At 68.9% G+C, this 17446-nt stretch overlaps 1 protein-coding gene across 2 annotated transcripts in view; it reads right to left on the bottom strand.

Annotated features, from left to right (window-relative positions):
• Positions 1-108: 108 nt before the first annotated feature.
• The window catches only part of MEGF6 (multiple EGF like domains 6), a 75496-nt gene continuing 58158 nt past the window's right edge, over positions 109-17446 (bottom strand). For both annotated transcript variants that reach the window (XM_068158174.1, XM_068158173.1), the window contains 20 exons: positions 16975-17106; positions 16423-16551; positions 15810-15941; positions 14837-14965; positions 14159-14287; positions 13448-13576; positions 12199-12327; positions 11095-11220; positions 9422-9550; positions 8525-8653; positions 7739-7870; positions 6466-6594; positions 6021-6149; positions 5724-5852; positions 5425-5553; positions 3702-3830; positions 3486-3614; positions 2753-2884; positions 2198-2245; positions 109-2064 (listed from right to left, as the gene is read on the bottom strand). In XM_068158174.1, the coding sequence (XP_068014275.1) occupies positions 2009-2064; positions 2198-2245; positions 2753-2884; positions 3486-3614; positions 3702-3830; positions 5425-5553; positions 5724-5852; positions 6021-6149; positions 6466-6594; positions 7739-7870; positions 8525-8653; positions 9422-9550; positions 11095-11220; positions 12199-12327; positions 13448-13576; positions 14159-14287; positions 14837-14965; positions 15810-15941; positions 16423-16551; positions 16975-17106 (2435 nt within the window). In that variant the 3' untranslated portion in view covers positions 109-2008. The remainder of the gene's footprint in view (positions 2065-2197; positions 2246-2752; positions 2885-3485; positions 3615-3701; positions 3831-5424; positions 5554-5723; positions 5853-6020; positions 6150-6465; positions 6595-7738; positions 7871-8524; positions 8654-9421; positions 9551-11094; positions 11221-12198; positions 12328-13447; positions 13577-14158; positions 14288-14836; positions 14966-15809; positions 15942-16422; positions 16552-16974; positions 17107-17446) is intronic.

Below are 17446 nucleotides of genomic sequence, written 5' to 3'. Positions count from 1 at the left end.
GGCCTCTGCTGGTTCCTGACAGCCCTTCAGCAGGGGGGAGTGGAAAACCTGCCAGGGGCAGCAGGGCTGAAGGGGCAGGGGCTGGGAGAGGCAAGCAGAGGAGGCTGCCTGAGGCTGGGTTGTTTATTGCTCTGAACTGGGGGGGACCCAAAGCTGCTCCTCAGTGCTGAGCCAGAGGAGGTGAGGCCCAGAGGGAGCCACACAAGGCAGCAAGAGGGAAACCCAAAGTGCAGTGAGACAGAGGAAGAACAAAACCCACCCCAAGATACAGAGAGAGAGAGAGAGACCCTGCAGGCCCTGCCCAGGTGCTGGAGCTGAGGTGGGGCAGGAGCCCTCCTGCTGCTCTCCTGGGGCAGGCAGGCAGAGCAGGGCAGGAGCTCAGTGCCAGCAGGCACAGGGCCTGCTGCTGGGGCACACAGCACCTTGGCATCCCCTGCTGGCACCTTGGCATCCCTTGCTGGCACCTTGGCATCACCTGCTGGCACGTTGGCATCCCCTGCCAGCCCCAGGCTGTCCCCAGCAGCTCCCAGGCCTTTGTGCAGCACTCTGGGGGCCCTGCAGAGCCCTGGAAGGTGAAGGCCAGGTGGGGAGGGGCTGCTGGCTCCTGGGAGCTGCCTTCACTTCCCAACCAGCCAAGGCACTAAAGAGAAGCCTTGGTGTGGTGCAAGGGTCACTTGAAGGCAAGGAAGGGAGAGGTCTGATTGATTGTCTGGAGCCTGGCAGGGTTGCTCAGGGGCATTTGGCACGTGGGCAACATCTTGCTGCTCCCTGGTGCTCAAGCACACAGCATCCAACCTTCCTGCCAGCCTTTGCTCCTTCACTGCAGCCTCCCAGGAGGAGGATTCCTGGCCCAGGCTGAGCTCTGCTGCTCACACTGCTGGGAAGGCAGCCAGAAGCCAGGAGCAGGCCAAGCTCTGTGCAGGTTCAGCTCCATCCTGCCAGGAGCAGGAGCAATTCTTTGCCTCTCTTCAGTTGGCCTCCGTGGGAATGCTTTCAGGGCCCAGTGCCTGGGCAGGGCTGTGCTGCAGCAGCTGTGGGGGCACAGGAGGCTGCTGGGCCCTGGGCAGAGCTCTCAGCCCTTGCCAGGCTCTGGTGGGTCCTTGCTGCTGCAGGTTCTGCTGAGGCTTTGCTGTGGCTCTGCCTGGAGCTGCATCATGGAATCACAGAGGGGTAGAGGTGGGAAGGGACCTCCAGGGCTCCCCCAGTCCTGGGCAGGGTCCTCTGGGTCCCACAGGAGCAGCTCCAGAGAAGGAAACTCCACAACCTCCCTGGGCAGCCTGCTCCAGGGCTCCAGCCCCCTCCTCACCCCAGCTCCTGCAGGCAGCTGGAGCAGAGCTGGGGCTGGAGGAGGGACTGGTGCTGAGCAGCTCCTGAGGGAGCCTGGGGTCTCCCCACAGCACCTTTCCCTCTTACACCTGGGGCTGCCCAGGCTGGGGGCTGGTGTGCTCCTGCTGTGAGAGCCCAGCCCCTGCTCCCCTCAGCTCCCTCCTTGCTCCCCCAGCAGCTGCTCCTTGACCACTGGCACCTCCAGAGACCTCCAGGGAGGTGGCACTACCAGAGGGGGGCAGGGCACTGCCAGAGGGGGGCAGGGCACAGCCCCCCAGCAGTCCTGACCCTGCTGCTGCTGCACAGCTTCCATAAATACTGCTGCATAAATACCTCTCTTGGAGCATCCTTCCAGCCCCCTCCCCAAGCCCAGCACCCAGAAGATGAAGGCCAGCAGTGAGCCACTGCCTGCTGGCCAGGGCTGAGCACTTCTGAGCTGTTCCTCCTGCTGCTGGCCCAGGCTGGGCAGCAGGGTTGGCACCTGTGCCCTCCTGGCACGCCTGGAAGCCAGCCTGTGCTGCTGCAGGGAGCTGGTGGACTTCAGCCCCGCTCAGACCCCCCCAAAAGCAGCCTCCTGGGCTGGGGGCAGAGGACAGCTGCTGCTGGGGCTCCAAGCTTGCTGGGCAGGTCAGTGCTGGCTTCTGCAGGTGGCTGCTTGGTCATGCTGAGGGAGCTGCAGGACCTAGGGCCTGGCTGGCCAGGGTGGAGGTGAGCTGGTGGGGGCTGGAGGCTGCACCCCTGGGAGGGAAAGCAGCAGAGGTCAGTGCTGAGGGCTCTGCAGAGCAGCTGCTGAGGGCAGGAGCTGGCAGCCAGGCTCTGCTCTCCTGCAGCCAGGGGTGCAGTGCAGCACTGCTTGGGGGCTGCTGCTGACCTGGGCCCCAGGGGAGGTGCTCAGCTGCTGCCAGCCCAGCTCTGCCACCTGCAAAGCAAGTCAGAGCAGCCTGCCAGCCCTCCCCACAGCACCCAGGCTCTGAGCCAGCAGGGCCAGGCATGCTCTGGGCAGAGCTGGGCTGTGCCCTCCTCCCACCTTGCCCAGGGGGGGTTAGTTGTGTTCCAGGGGGCCCAGGCAGGTGTGGGCTCTGGGTCCTGGTGTCAGCAGGGCACAGCTGGGGGGGGGGGTCCCAGCACTGCCAGCATGCAGCCTGTGTCCCCAGGTGAGGAGGAGGAGGCCTTGAGCAGCCAGGGCTGCTGGGAGGTGCCCCCATGGCAGGGGCTTGGCACTGGGTAACCTTTGGGGTCCCTTCCCCCCCAGCAGCTTCATGCTCTGAATCTGAATCACGAAGCAAGGGCAGGAGCTGCCCTGGGGTCTGCTTTCAGGGGCTGGTGCCACCACCCACCCCCCCAGCAGGGCACAAACCACCCCCTGGGCACAGCAGGCTTCCCCCAGCACCTGTGGCACCACTGTGGCACCGTGCCCACACCTTACCTTCCTGACAGGTGGGGCCTGTGTGCCCGTGGAGGCAGAGGCAGTGCCCGGTCTGGGCATCGCAGTAGGAGCTGCTGGGGGCACACTGGCAGGGCAGGCTGCAGTCTGGGCCATACTGCCCTGGCTGGCAGTCTGGGGGCAAGGCAGAGAGAGGCTGCTGCAGAAACTCAGCCACCCCCTGCTGGGCAGCTGGCACAGCTGGCAGAGGTCAGGCAGAGAGCTGTTTGCCTCCCCCCCTGCTCCTGAGCTCTGGTGCCAGAGGGCATCAGCACAGCCCAAGCCCAGCAAGGTGTCAGAAGAATCCTCCTGGCTGAAAGGGTTCTCAAACTGGCACAGGCTGCCCAGGGAGGGGGCTGAATGCCCAGCCCTGGAGGGGTTTCAGCCTGGCAGAGCTGTGGGACCATGGCCTAGCCCCCAGCCCCAGGGCTGGGTCCTCCTCAAGGTCTTCTGCACCCAGAGTGGTTCTGGGGCTCTGAGCCTGCTGTCTTTGCTCCTCAGCCTGGGGGCTCTGGTGGCCATTGCACTGGAGGCCAGAGGAGCATTTGCAGCCAGCCCTGGCTCCCAGCAGAGGCTGGAGAGGTGCCCACCGCTGCCCAGCTGCCCCCTCAGAGGGCACACACACACTGGGACCCCCTCCCACGGGAACTCAGCTCCAGCAAGAGAGGCTCTGCAGCCACTCCAGGCCTGGGCTTGCAGCCTGCACAGTGCTCTCCCCGGGCTGGGCTCAGCTCACCTGAGCCACACCTGGTGCCAGTCTTGCCCGGGGGGCAGCGGCACTGGCCCGTGGCCGGGTCGCAGGGCACACCGGCAGGGCAGTCACAGAGCTGCTGGCATCCCACGCCGTAGGTCCCTTCCCTGCAGCCTGGGGGGAGAGGTGAGGCAGCACAGCAGCTGCGGGGCTGCTCCCCAGCCCCCCGGGAAGCAGCAGCAGCAGGGGGGGAGGTGGTACCTGTCTGGCAGCGCTCCCCAGCCCGCCCCGGGGGGCACTGGCAGCGGCCGCTGGCTGGGTCGCAGCCGGCTCCGTGGCCGCAGTCGCAGCGCTGCTGGCAGCCGGCTCCGTGGAAGCCCTGGGGACAGCCTGGGGCACAGCCAAGCGCAGAGCTCAGCCGAGCGGGAGGGCAGGGGAGGGAGGCTCAGCTGCCGCCGGCCTCTGCAGCAGAGCCTCCAGCAGAGAGAAGCAGAGAGCCGCAGCTGGGAGAGCCGGGGCTGGAGAGCCGGGGCTAGAGAGCCGGGGATGGGAGAGCCGGGGATGGGAGACCCGGGGATGGGAGAGCCAGGGCTGGGAGAGCCGGGGATGGGAGAGCCGGGGATGGGAGAGCCGGGGATGGGGGAGCCGGGGATGGGGGAGCCGGGGCCGGGAGAGCCGGGGCTGGGAGAGCCGGGGATGGGAGAGCCGGGGCTAGAGAGCTGGGGATGGGGGAGCCGGGGATGGGAGAGCCGGGGATGGGAGAGCCGGGGCCGGGAGAGCCGGGATGGGAGAGCCGGGGATGGGAGAGCCGGGGCTAGAGAGCTGGGGATGGGAGAGCCGGGGCTGGAGAGCCGGGGATGGGAGAGCCGGGGATGGGAGAGCCGGGGATGGGAGAGCCGGGGCTGGGAGAGCAGGGGATGGGAGAGCCGGGGATGGGAGAGCCGGGGATGGGAGAGCCGGGGCCGGGAGAGCCGGGATGGGAGAGCCGGGGATGGGAGAGCCGGGGCTAGAGAGCTGGGGATGGGAGAGCCGGGGCTGGAGAGCCGGGGATGGGAGAGCCGGGGATGGGAGAGCCGGGGATGGGAGAGCTGGGGATGGGAGAGCCGGGATGGGAGAGCCGGGGATGGGAGAGCCGGGGCTAGAGAGCTGGGGATGGGGGAGCCGGGGATGGGAGAGCCGGGGCTAGAGAGCTGGGGATGGGGGAGCCGGGGATGGGAGAGCCGGGGCTGGAGAGCTGGGGATGGGAGAGCCGGGGCTGGAGAGCCGGGGCTGGGAGAGCCGGGGCTGGAGAGCCGGGGATGGGAGAGCCGGGGCCGGGAGAGCCGGGGATGGGAGAGCCGGGGATGGGAGAGCCGGGGATGGGAGAGCTGGGGATGGGAGAGCCGGGATGGGAGAGCCGGGGCTGGAGAGCCGGGGATGGGAGAGCCGGGATGGGAGAGCCGGGATGGGAGAGCCGGGGCTGGAGAGCCGGGGCCGGGAGAGCCGGGGATGGGAGAGCCGGGGCTGGAGAGCTGGGGATGGGAGAGCCGGGGCTGGGAGAGCCGGGATGGGAGAGCCGGGATGGGAGAGCCGGGGCTAGAGAGCCGGGGCCGGGAGAGCCGGGGATGGGAGAGCCAGGATGGGAGAGCCAGGATGGGAGAGCCGGGGCCGGGAGAGCCGGGGCTGGAGAGCCGGGGCTGGGAGAGCCGGGGCTGGAGAGCCGGGGATGGGAGAGCCGGGGCTAGAGAGCTGGGGATGGGAGAGCCGGGGATGGGAGAGCCGGGGATGGGAGAGCCGGGATGGGAGAGCCGGGGCCGGGAGAGCCGGGATGGGAGAGCCGGGGATGGGAGAGCCGGGGCTAGAGAGCCGGGATGGGAGAGCCGGGGCCGGGAGAGCCTGCCCTCTGGCTCTGCCCTCTGGCTCTGCCCTCTGGCTCTGCCCTCTGGGGGGGCCCTGGGCACAGCCCTCCCCCCAGACCCAAGGTGTTTGTGCTGCCACAACTCACTGTGCTCACAGAGGGCACCGTAGTGGCCCTTGGGGCAGTGGCAGGCTCCTGTCCCTGGGTCACAGGTGGCATTGTGCAGGCAGGCACAGGGCAGCTGGCAGTTGGCACCGAACCTTCCTGGTGGGCATCCTGCAGGGGAGATGCCATGGAGCAGCTGCTCAGGGGCTGGAGAGCCAGCCCTGGCCCTGCTCCTGCACCTCACAGGGCAGGGTAGCAGCAACAGGACCCAGTGTGGAGCAGACTGAGTGGGCCCCAGGGTCCTGGGCTGGGGCAGGCCCAGGTGCCCAGGCTGGGCATACCTAACTCGCAGGCTGTGCCCATCCAGCCGGGGGGGCACGAGCAGGAGCCATCAGCTGCATCACACAGCCCCCCGTGCTGGCAGGAGCAGGTCTGCTGGCAGCCCACCCCATACTGGTGCTGCTCACAGGCTGTGGGACAAGAAGAGGTGGCAGTGGGCACAGGGCCCCTGGCAGGGTGCAGGCAGGAGTGCCCAAGCAGGGGCAGAGGCCTTGGGGCAAGGACCTCGGGTCCCCCTCAGGACCCCCTGCCTACAGCAGCCTCTTGTCCTGATGCAGGAGCCTGCAGGGGACATTTACCTTGCTGGCAGGTGGGCCCAGTCCTCCCTGGGGGGCAGAGACAGTCTCCCGTGGCAGGGTAGCAGGTGGCACCTTCCCCGCAGGGGCAGAGCCTGGCACAGCCCTCGCCGTAGCGCCCAGCAGGGCACTCTGCAGGGGAACAAAGCCTGAGCTGCCTTGGCCCTGCCAGAGGGCTGGAGAGGAGCTCCCAGTGGCACAGAGGGGCAGCAAAGGAGCTCAACTGCAGGCTCCCACAGCAAGGCTGGCACTGCCCTCCCAGCCTGCCAGCTGCAGCAGGGAGGACATCACTGGCAGTGCAGGGAGGGAGGAGAGCCAAGGAGGGCTTCTGCTGTGGCCCAGTGCAGGAGGTGGGCACTGCAACTGCCCCAGGGTCAGCAACCTGGCTGTGTGCCCCTCCTGAGGGCACCCCTGGCAGCTGCTGTGCCCCCAGCTGCCCAGCACTCACCCACGCTGCAGTCAGCACCGATGTAGCCAGCAGGGCAGCGGCAGGTGCCCACGGCAGGGTCACACAGGCCTCCATTCCTGCACTGGCATGGCCTCTGGCAGTCCCTGCCATACCACCCAGGGGAGCACTCTGTGGGCACAGAGAGAGACTGAGCCTGGAGCCAACAGAACAGGCTGGGGAGCCCCCAGCACATGGAGTCCTCCAGCCCAGCCCCCAGAGGGGAAGGTGCCAGCCCTGCTGGCAGAGGGCTGGTGCCAGGCAGTGGGTTTGTGACCCACACAGAGCTGCACCAAAGAGTGCCAAGGGGTGCAGCCCACACACACCTCCCTACCACCAGCTGCTTGTGGCCACCACAAGCTCCTGCAAGCCCTGCTGAGGGGGCAGGAACACAACAGCAGCCCCGGAGGCAGCTCCGCAGGACCCGAGGGAGGGCAGCCCCAGAGGCAGCTCCACAGGAGCCGAGGGAGGGCAGCCCCGGAGGCAGCTCTGCAGGAGCCGAGGGAGGGCAGCCCCAGAGGCAGCTCCACAGGAGCCGAGGGAGGGCAGCCCCAGGCAGCTCCGCAGGAGCCGAGGGAGGGCAGCCCCAGAGGCAGCTCCACAGGAGCCGAGCACAGCCCCAGGCAGCTCCTCGCAGCAGGCTGAGGGAAGGCAGCCCCAGGCAGCTCCGCAGGAGCCGAGGGAGGGCAGCCCCAGGCAGCTCCACAGGAGCCGAGGGAGGGCAGCCCCAGAGGCAGCTCCGCAGGAGCCGAGGGAGGGCAGCCCCAGGCAGCTCCGCAGGAGCTGAGGGCAGCCCCAGGCAGCTCCTCGCAGCAGGCTGAGGGCGAAGCAGCAGCTGCGGCCAGCCCGGAGCTCTCTGCTGCTGCTATCCTTGGTAAATATCCCACAGGCCAAAAGCAGAGTGGGAAGGAGCCCCAGCCCCAGCCCCGAGGGGGCTGCTGCCTTGTTTGCCGCAACTCCTCCTCACTAATTACCGACTGAGCGCCGCTGGGAGGTCAGAGCCTCTCGCCCGTCGGCGGGGCCGGGCTGGGCAGGGGAGCAGAGCAGGACAGCACAGCTCCTGAGCTGTGAGAGCTGCCCAGGGCTTAGGAGCGGCTTGAGGAAAGTCCTCAGCCAGGCTGCTGAGGACAGAGGCAACCAGGGCAAGGAAGCAGCAGAGAAGCCATCCAGGCCTGGGCTCAGCAGCCAGCCCAGCACCACGGCCGCGGCTCTGCAGCAGCCCCGGGCAGCCCCGGCCGGCAGCCTGCAGAGGGCCAGGGAGGGGCAGAGCACTCACCCAGCTGGCAGGCGGGGCCGTGGAAGCCAGGGGCACAGATGCACTGCCCAGTGACAGGGTGGCACTCCTGGGTGGCTCCAGCACACTGGCAGATGTGGGCACAGTCCTGGCCAAAGGTGCCCGGCGGGCAGGCTGTCAGGAGAGAGGGCAGCAGGGTGGCTCAGGGCCCCCCAGCAGCAGCTCTCCCACCCCTCCCTGCTGGAGCAGCAACTCCTCCCTACCCAATGCCAGGCTTGAGGAGGCCTTGGCATAGGATCTGGAGCAGTGAGGGCTGGGAGGGACTCCAGAGACCAACTCCCATGCCAGGGCAGAGGGTTTGGGGCAGTGGAGGTTCTCTGCCCCCCAGCAAGCAGAGATCCACCCAGGCAGGGATTCTGGACTGCAGGAAGGACTTGGCCTGAGAAGAAAGCTGAGGACTTGGGGGGCATCAGCTGCCCTTGGCCACCCAGCCCTCCCCAGGAGCCCCCCAGGCTCCCATGCCCACAGGCAGCCCTCAGCTCGGGGTGAGGAACGTGCCCACATGCCCCTGGGCCCTTTGCTCATGCCCACAGGAGCTCCTTTCCATCCTGATGTATTGCTGCTGCCCAGGGAGGATCCAGAGCTGCGCTCTCCCTCTGGGCTCCCTGTGCCCTGCGGGTGCCAGCGCCCGAGCCGCCCCTGGCACAGCTCCCTGCCCGCCTGGCTGCTCTGGGGGTTGCTTCCTCCCCCACCTCTCTATTTTCTGCAGCAGCTGCCCGACCCTTCCCGTCCGCAGCAGCTCCGCCCGGGGCGGTTGCTCCTTCCTACCCTGCTCGCAGGCGGGGCCGGTGGCGCCGGGCGGGCAGCCGCAGCGGCCGCTGGCATGGTGGCAGGGCACCCCCTGCGGACAGGCGCAGCGCCCGGCGCAGTCCTGGCCGAAGGAGCCTGGCAGGCAGGCTGCGGGAAAGCAAGCAAGGAGCTGTCGGTGACCCAGCCGGCCTGCACCTTGCTTTTACTGCCCGCGGTGCTGAGCCGGCTCAGCGCTTCCTGCGTGGTTGCAGCAGCCCCAGAGCCTCCCCGCGGGCAGGATGGGACCCCCAGCTCCTCCCAGCCTCTCCCCACAGCTCCCTCTGCAAACAAATCAAAGCTCTCCTCCCCCTACGGCTCTGGAAGGAGCCCGGGGGCCCCTGAGCAGGGATGCTGTGCCCCCCCAAAAGGGATGGGATGCTCAGTGCCCCCCCCCAAGGGATGGGATACTGTGTCCCCCCAAGGGATGCTCTGTGCCCCCCAAAGGGATGCTGTGCCCCCCTCAAGGGATGGGATACTGTGCCCCCCCAAGGGATGCTCTGTGCCCCCCCAAGAGATGCTGTGCCCCCCTCAAGGGATGGGATACTGTACCCCCCCAAGGGATGCTCTGTGCCCCTCCCAAGGGATGCTCTGTGCCCCCCCAAGGGATGCTGTGCCCCCCTCAAGGGATGGGATACTGTGCCCCCCCAAGGGATGCTCTGTGCCCCTCCCAAGGGATGCTCTGTGCCCCCCCGGTGCTGGGATGATCTATGTCCCCCCAAGTGATGCTGTGCCCCCACCCTCCAAGGGATGGGATGCTGTGTGCCCCCCCAAGGGATGCTGTGCCCCCCCAAGGGAGGGGATGCTCTGTACCCCCCCAAGGGATGCTGTGCTCCCCCCCAAGGGAAGGGATGCTGTGCCCCCCCGGAGCTGCCTCACCCCTCTGGCAGCGCCGGCCCCTCCAGCCGGGGGGGCAGTGGCAGGCGCCGGTGAGGTGGTGGCAGGAGACGTTGTGCCCACAGTCACAGCGCTGCTCACAGCCTGCTCCAAAGAGCCCCTCGGGGCAGGCTGCAGGGGTGCCAGGCAGGGGTGCCAGGCAGGAGAGAGCAGGAGTCACACCCAGGGGCCGAGGGGGCCCTGCCCCATCCCTGCCCCTGCCCCATCCCTGCCCCTGCCCCTGCCCCATCCCTGCCCTGCCCCTGCCCCATCCCTGCCCCTGCCCCTGCCCCATCCCTGCCCCATCCCTACCCTGCCCCTGCTCCATCTCTGCCCCTGCCCCATCCCTGCCCCATCCCTGCCCCTGCCCCTGCCCCATCCCTGCCCCTGCCCCATCCCTGCCCTGCCCCTGCCCCATCCCTGCCCCATCCCTGCCCCTGCTCCATCCCTGCCCCATCCCTGCCAGGGTGGGCACGAGACTGTAGGCCTCTGCCAGCTCCTGCCCAGAGCCAGCAGCCCCTCCTGCCCCTGGATGGTGGTGATGGGCAGCAGCAGCCTGGCAGCAGGGGGACTGCAGCCCCTCTCCCACCCCATGGCACAGGGGTGAAACCCTGGCACGGGCAGCTCTGCCCGGTGCCACCTGCTGCCCAGCAGCAGGCAGAGCTGCTCAGGGTACTGCTGGGCACCAGCTCCCCCGGGGGAGGTCTCTCTGTCTCCTCAGCTCCTGCTTGGGCAGTGCTGCTGCTGGCACCGCTCAGTGAGTGCCGCTGCCAGGGCCCCGGGGGCACAGCAGCAGAGGCTTGGTTCTGCTGCTTCCCCTGGCACAGAAGGGCCTGGACTGCAGAGCAGCTGCAGAGGGACCTGACCTGGGCAGGAACCAGCAGGGCAGGCACAGCACCACCCCCTGACTGGCACAGGCTGCAGGCACAGCCTTGCTTGCCCCTGCCAGGGCCAGGCTTGTGCCCCCAGCTGTGGTGAGGCTTGGGGCTGCAGGGGGATGCAGCAGACTCCATCTGCTTGTCCTCGGGCAGGAGGTGAGCTGCAGGCTGGACCCTGTGCCAAGCCTGGACCCCATGCCAAGCCTGAAGCCTGTGCCAAGCCTGGAGCCCGTGCCAGGGCTGGAGCCTGTGCCAGGGCTGGGCTGCCAGCCGAGCAGAGATGTTCCCAGGAGCCTGAGAGCACAGGGATGTGGCTGGGGCAGGAACAGCTGCAGAGGGGCAGCTCCCCCCCTGCCCCTGGCTTGCAGCAGGAGGTGCCCCTTGCCCAGCCTCTGAGGGCTGTGCCAGCCTGAGGGGCCAGGAGCCAGGGAGGGAAGGAGGTTGTGGATCTGCTCTTGCTGTGCCAGCCCTCGCTGGTGTGGCTGGCAGCAGCCTCCTGCACACCTGCCCATGGCAAGGGGGGCACCAGGCTGTGCTGCCAGCAGAGAGCAGGGCAGCAGCAGCCTGCTGAGTGCCAGCTGGGCACAGGCCCGAGCCAGGCATCCAGGGGCAGGACCAGGGGGAGGCAGAGGGAAGCTGCTGGTGCCCCTGCAGACCCTCCCCTGCCCCCCTGGGAGAGCAGGAAGCTGGGCACCACCAGGGCATGCAGCCCTGGCACTCTGAGCCCTCCCTGAAGCCCCCCAGAGCCCCCCAGGCTGCTGCTGCAGTGCCCAGCTCGGGAGCTGGTGCCCCACTTACGGCTCTGGCACTTCTCTCCCGTCCAGCCTGGCTGGCACAGGCAGTGGCCCTGCTGGTCACACAGCCCCCCGTGCTGGCACTCACAGCGCTGCTGGCACTCTGCTCCCTGCTGGCCCTGGGCACAGGCTGGCAGCAGCAACGAACCAAAGCATCAGGGTGCTGAGAGGAGACCTCCCAGGGCATGGAGCCCAGCCAGGAGCCCTGCCCCACCCTGCCCCACCCTGCCAGGGCAGCCCCACCCAGGGCACCACCCACCCAGGGCACCACCCTGCCCAGGGCAGCCCCACCCAGGGCACCACCCTGCCCAGGGCACCACCCACCCAGGGCACCACCCACCCAGGGCAGCCCCACCCAGGGCACCACCCTGCCCAGGGCACCACCCCCCCCAGGGCACCACCCTGCCAGAGCACCACCCTGCCCTGCCCCACCCTGCCCTGCCCCACCCACCCAGGGCAGCCCCACCCAGGGCACCACCCACCCAGGGCACCACCCTGCTTGAGCACCACCCTGCCCAGACACCCCCTGCCCTGCACCACCCTGCCCAGGGCACCACCCTGCCCAGGCACCCCCTGCCCTGCACCACCCTGCCCTGCACCACCCACCCAGGGCACCACCCTCCCCTGCACCACCCTGCCCGAGCACCACAGCTTGGAAACCCCTCCAGGGGACTCCAGCCCTGCCCTGGGCAGCCTGGGCCGGGCCAGGACAGCCCTCAGGGGCAGGAATTGTTGCTCCTGGCCCAGCTGAGCCTGCCCCGGGGCAGCCTGAGGCCCTCTGCCCTCCTCCTGCCTTTGCTTCCTGGGGACCAGAGCCCAGCCCCCACCCGGCTCCAGCCTCCTGGCAGGGAGCTGTAGAGAGCCAGGAGGGCTGCAGGTCACCCCCCAGCCTCTTTTCCCCCAGGCTGACCACCCCCAGGTCCCTCAGCTGGAGGAGGCACCCCGGGAGCCCCCAGCCTGGGAGCCCCCAGCCCGGGAGCCCCCTCCCCTCCCCGCCATGGCACGGCAGCAGGGACCCCTCCCCCAGCACCCCCAGCCTCGGCAGGAGGAGACCAAAGCCCCGCGAGGGAGAGGCCACTGGCAGCGCTCCCAGCAGCCTGCCACTCACCCAGCTCGCAGGCCAGCCCCCTCCAGCCCTGGGCACAAGCACAGTGCCCCGTGGCAGGGTCACAGCTGGCACCGTTCTGGCAGAGGCAGCGCTGGTCACAGCCCTGCCCATAGAGCCCCTCGGGGCAGGCTGCAGGGGAAGCAGAGCACAGAGCTCCCTCAGGACACAGCTCTGGAGGCAGCTGGCACAGCCCTGGGGTGGGCAGCCCGGGGTGGGCAGCCCGGGGTGGGCAGCCCGGGGGACATGGAGCCTGCACTGCAAGGAGGGGCAGGGAGAGGACAGGGAAGGGAAGCTGGGGAAGGGTCTGGAGAAGAGAGCTGGGGAGGAGCAGCTGGGGGGCTGCAGCCTGCAGGAGAGGAGGCTGAGGAGAGAGCTCACTGCTGCCCACAGCTCCCTGGGGTCAGGTGAGGAGGGGGACCCAAAGGGTCTCTTCTCCCTAGTAACGAGGGAGGGAGGGAGAGGAAATGGCCTGAAGCTGCCAGGGGAGGGCTGGGCTGGAGAGGAGGCAAAATGCTTGTGCTGCAGGAGGGGCCAGGGGCTGGCACAGGCTGCCCGGGGGGGTGGAGGAGTCCCCAGCCCTGGAGGGGCTCCAGAAACCTGTGGCCATGGCCCCTGGGGCCAGGGTTTGGTGCCCATGGAGGGGTTGGGCTGGGGGTTGGCCTGGATGGTCTGAGAGAGCTTTGCCAAGCCAAACTGGGCTCAGGGGCACTGAGGGCTCAGGGCTGGGCTCAGGGCTGGGCTCAGGGCTCTGCTCAGAGCCTTCTTGGCTCTGGGGATGGCAAACCCACTAAAGGGGAGAGGTTGGAGGGCAGCAGGCAGGAGACCTTCTCAGCTGGCAGCCAACTGCTTCAGTCCTGAGCTGCAGGACACCCTCAGTGCTTGGCAGGGGAGAAAGGCAGCTGAGCACTGGGGAAGTGCTCTCATGTGCACAGCCCCAGGGAGCTGTGCCAGGAGCCATCCCTGGCCTGGTGCCCAAGTGCCCCACGTGGTGCAGGACCAGGCTGTGGCTCAGTGTGCTGCTAGCAAGGTGCAAGGCAGTGCAGCTGCTGCTGCTCTGGGGAAGGCAGCTCCTGGGCTTCCCTCTGAGCGAGTCAGGAGCTGCTGCAGCCTGGCCCTGCTGCAGCCTGGCCCTGCTGCAGCCTGGCCCTGCTGCTCTGCTGAGGCTGCTGCTCCAGAGCAAGCTCCCAGGAAGGGCATTCTGGAGGGGTGCTGGCAGGGGGAGCAGCAGGAGGGGTCTGGGGGCTGTTACCTTGCTGGCAGGTGGGTCCCATCCAGCCAGCTGCACACAGGCAGTGGCCACTGACAGGGCTGCAGGTGGCATTGTTGAAGCAGCTGCACCTCTGGCTGCAGTTCTGGCCATAGCTGCCCCCCTGGCAGGCTTGGGGAGAGCAGAAGCAGAGTTAGGGGGCAGGCGTGGGGCCAGAGCCCTGCCAGCACCCCAAGTGCTGCTGGCTGGCAGAGGAACCAAGGCTGGGGGGCAGCTGGGGGAGGGTGGGGAGATGGTGCTGTGGGGCAGGGGGCTGGCAGCCAAAGAGCAGCACTGTTGGGGTCCTCAGCAGCTTCTGCTCTGGCAGGAGCTGGTTTGCTGGCTGCCCTCCTCACACCCAGCAGCGAGGTGCTCAGCCAGAGCCCCCCTGGGCCCTCTCCAAGCCCAAACACTTCCCTGCTGCACAGAAGGAGCTCCCAGCCCAGGAGCCCACAGGTGGGGAACAGGCTGCTGAGCCTGGCCTGGGCAGCCTGGCAGGGCAGGGGGTGGTGAAGGCTCTGGAGTGCCTCATGGCACCATCCCACCCTAACCCACCCTAACCCACCCTAACCCACCCCACCCACCCCACCCCATCCCATCCCACCCCATCCTGCATGGCTTCATCCCATCCCATCCCACCCCAACTGGTCCCACCCCATCCCATCCTGTCCCACCCCAGCCCCAGAGGGGGTGCCCAGCTGCAGCCCCACTCACCCTGGGCACAGTGGGGCCCTTCCCAGCCGGGGGCACAGTGGCACTGCCCGGTGACGTGGTCGCAGTGGGCACCGTTGAGGCAGGGGCAGGGCTGCTGGCACTCCAGGCCATAAAATCCCTCGGGGCAGGCTGTGGAGAACAAAGGAGCAGTCCCCACAGAGCGCTGGGAACCTCCCAGCACAGCTCAGCTGCCTCCTGGCAGCCTCTTCTGCTGAGGCAATGCCACCCCGGGGTGCTGGGCACCTGCCAACGGCTCTGCCCCTGGCAGGGCAGCAGAGCCTCGGGTGCCAGCCCACCAAGGATGCTCAGGGTGCAGAACCAAGCTGTGGTAGCTCAGAGGAGCGATGCCCTTGGGGCTGTACACCACCAAGAGACCAAGCAGGCTGCAGCCTGCAGCCAGGGAGCCCTTGGGGGGCTGCAGTGTGTGTGCCCACACGGGCGGCCGAGGCAGCTGGGCACTGCCCCCTCCTCCACCCTTGCTCAGCCTTTTGCTGTCGTTCCCCTGGGCCTTTTTCCCTCCCAACTAAACCCAGAGCTGCAGCAGGCAGATTGCTCCACCTCCATCCCCAGGGCCTGTGGCTGCTGGGACAGCAAAGGCAGGCAGGGAGGGCTGAGCCTGCTGGCCAGGAGCCGCTGGCAGCGGTGGGCAGCGCTGGGTGCCCGGCCAGGGGTACTCACGCAGCTCACAGAAGGTTCCCCTCCAGCCTGGGCCGCAGGTACAGGCACCACTGACGTGGTCACAGGCAGCTCCGTGGGCACACTGGCACTGCTGCTGGCAGCCTGGCCCAAACCACCCTGCTGGGCACTCTGCAAGCAGGAGCACAGGAGCATGAGGAGCCCGGCCCTGCCCGGCAGCCCGGCCCTGCCCGGCGGCCCCAGGGCGCCACACGAAGGCCAGGGCTGCAAACGGCAGCAGCTGGGCAGCTGCTTCCCTGGGATGCCCAGCAGGCTCTGCCCTGCCCCTGCCAGCTGTGCTCCCATGCCACCCAACCCCCCGGGGACAGGGTGGCACTGGCCACACGCTGGCACCTCGTGCTGCCTCTGCAGGGCACAGCAGGACCCTCCTGGCCCCCCCTGGGCAATTCCTTCCTCCTGGAATCCAGCTCTGTGCCTCCCAGCTCAGAGGTGAGCAGAGCAACCAGGACAGCCTGGGCAGGCAGGGCAGGGCTGGCACAGCAGGAAGGACAGACAGGACTGGCAGGGCAGAGCAGGGCAGGGCTGGCAGGGCAGACAGGGCTGGCAGAGCAGGGCAGGGCAGGGCAGGGCTGGCAGAGCAGGGCTGGGCAGGGCAGGGCAGAGCAGGGCAGGGCTGACAGGGCTGGCAGGGTTGGCACAGCAGGCAGGGCTGGCAGGGCAGCCTGAACAGGTAGGCAGGGCTGGCAGAGCAGGGCAGGGCTGGCAGGGCAGAGCAGGCAGGGCATGCAGGGCAGGGCAGGGCAGGGCTGGCAGGGCAGGGCATGCAGGGCAGGGCAGGGCTGGCAGGGCAGGGCATGCAGGGCAGAGCAGGGCAGGGCTGGCAGGGCAGGGCATGCAGGGCAGGGCAGGGCATGCAGGGCAGGGCATGCAGAGCATGCAGGGCAGGGCAGAGCAGGGCAGGGCAGGGCAGAGCAGAGCACGCAGGGCATGCAGGGCAGGGCAGGGCAGCACTCACTGTGCTGGCAGCGGCTGCCGCCGTAGCCGGGCTCGCACAGGCACCGCCCGCTGGCGGCGCTGCAGCTGCCGTCGCCGTTGCTGCAGTTGCAGCGCAGAGCGCAGTCCGGGCCCCAGCGCCCTGCGTCGCAGGCTGAGAGACACAGAGGAGGGACCCTCAGCGGTGCCCGGCGGGGGCAGCAGCGGGCACGGCCCCGCCGGCTCCCGGGAGGGTGCTGAGCCCTGCTGCGGGCTGCCCGGGGAGGCTGCGGAGCTTCCGGCCCCGCCCGGGCGCTGCCACCCCGAGGGGCTGCACCGGGTGGGCTCCGGAGGCTCCTTCCGGCCTCCAGCACGCTGGGACCCCTCGGGGGGCTGCTGGCATAGATCCCAAGCGCTCCCGTGGGCAGGGGGATGAGCGAGGCGGGAGGTGCTCAGCACCCCCGGTGGGGCTGTGAGGGCAGGCACCGCACCGGCACAGAGCCGAGGTGGCACCCGCGGCCCTGGCAGGAGTGGAGAGACCTAAAGGGCTCCAGAGAGGCTTCTGGGGCAGAGGCACAGCACGAGGGGACAGAGGGCAGCAGAGCCCTGCACAGGGCAGTGCCCCCCGGGGGCTGTGGGCAGTGCCCCCCGGGTACCTCTCTGGCAGTTGTGTCCTGTCCAGCCTGGTGCACAGCTGCAGGTCCCCGTCACAGGGTGGCAGTGTCCCTCGTTGGCACAGTGGCAACTCAGCTGGCAGCCTGGCCCAAACCAGCCTGCAGGGCACACTGCAACACAGACAGAGGCAGGCTGCAGGCGGCTGCTCTGCCACCACAGCCTCAGCTTCCCTCCCAGCAGGGACCACAGCATCCTCCTGCAGAGCCACCAGTGCTCCTTGGGCCGGTGTGGGGGGCTCAGCCTCCAGCTGGATGGGATGAGGGACTGGGGGTTCTCCCTCCCCTCCTGTGGTGCAGAGGTTGGCACTGTGAAGATAGGGCCAGGGGGCTCGAAGGGAAGGACCCAGCCCAGGCTCCAGCATCTGAGGCAACAGAGACCTGCCCTGGGGTGCCTGGCCCGGAGCTGGGTGCTCCTCTGGCTAGGGCTGGGTGCTCCTCTGGCTAGGGCTGGGTGCTCCAGGGTGAGCCAAGGACACACCCCCCCCCCAGCTGGAGGCAGCCAGGGCCCCTCCAGGCCCCAGGGGCAGCACTCACCCTCCTGGCAGCGGTGCCCGGTGTAGCCGGGGGGGCAGCGGCAGGATCCCGTGGCAGGGTCACAGCTGCCATTGTTCAGACACTCAGGGCAGATCTCCTGGCAGCCCAGGCCCCAGCGACCCTCAGGGCAAGCTGGAGGGGGGCAGAGAGAGAGAGAGGCCATCAGGAGCTGCAAAGAGGCAAGCATCAACCTCCTGGGGCACGGCCCCGGGGTCCCTTCCTCCTTGGGGCCACTGCTTGGGCACCCCCTGGGCTCTTGTTTGGCAACAAGAGGCTGCCAGCAAGGACAACTTCTCCTGGGGGGTTTGGTGAGCAGCCTGGGAGGGCTCTCTGGGCTCCCTCCAGCGCTGCTGTGTCCATTCTGGACCTGCAGTGTGGGCACCTGCAAGGTCTCCTTGCTAGGAGATGCTGATGCTGGCAAAGGCTCTTCAGGGCTGCTGCCAGAGCCCCAGGCAGCCCCAGGCAGCCCCAG

The sequence above is a fragment of the Melanerpes formicivorus genome, unplaced genomic scaffold (assembly GCF_026170545.1).
Source record: "Melanerpes formicivorus ecotype bairdi unplaced genomic scaffold, bMelFor1.0.p_v2 SCAF_39, whole genome shotgun sequence".
NCBI lineage: Eukaryota > Metazoa > Chordata > Aves > Piciformes > Picidae > Melanerpes > Melanerpes formicivorus.
Note: the sequence above shows the minus strand (reverse complement) of the source record. Positions and strands in the feature narration are given on the sequence as shown.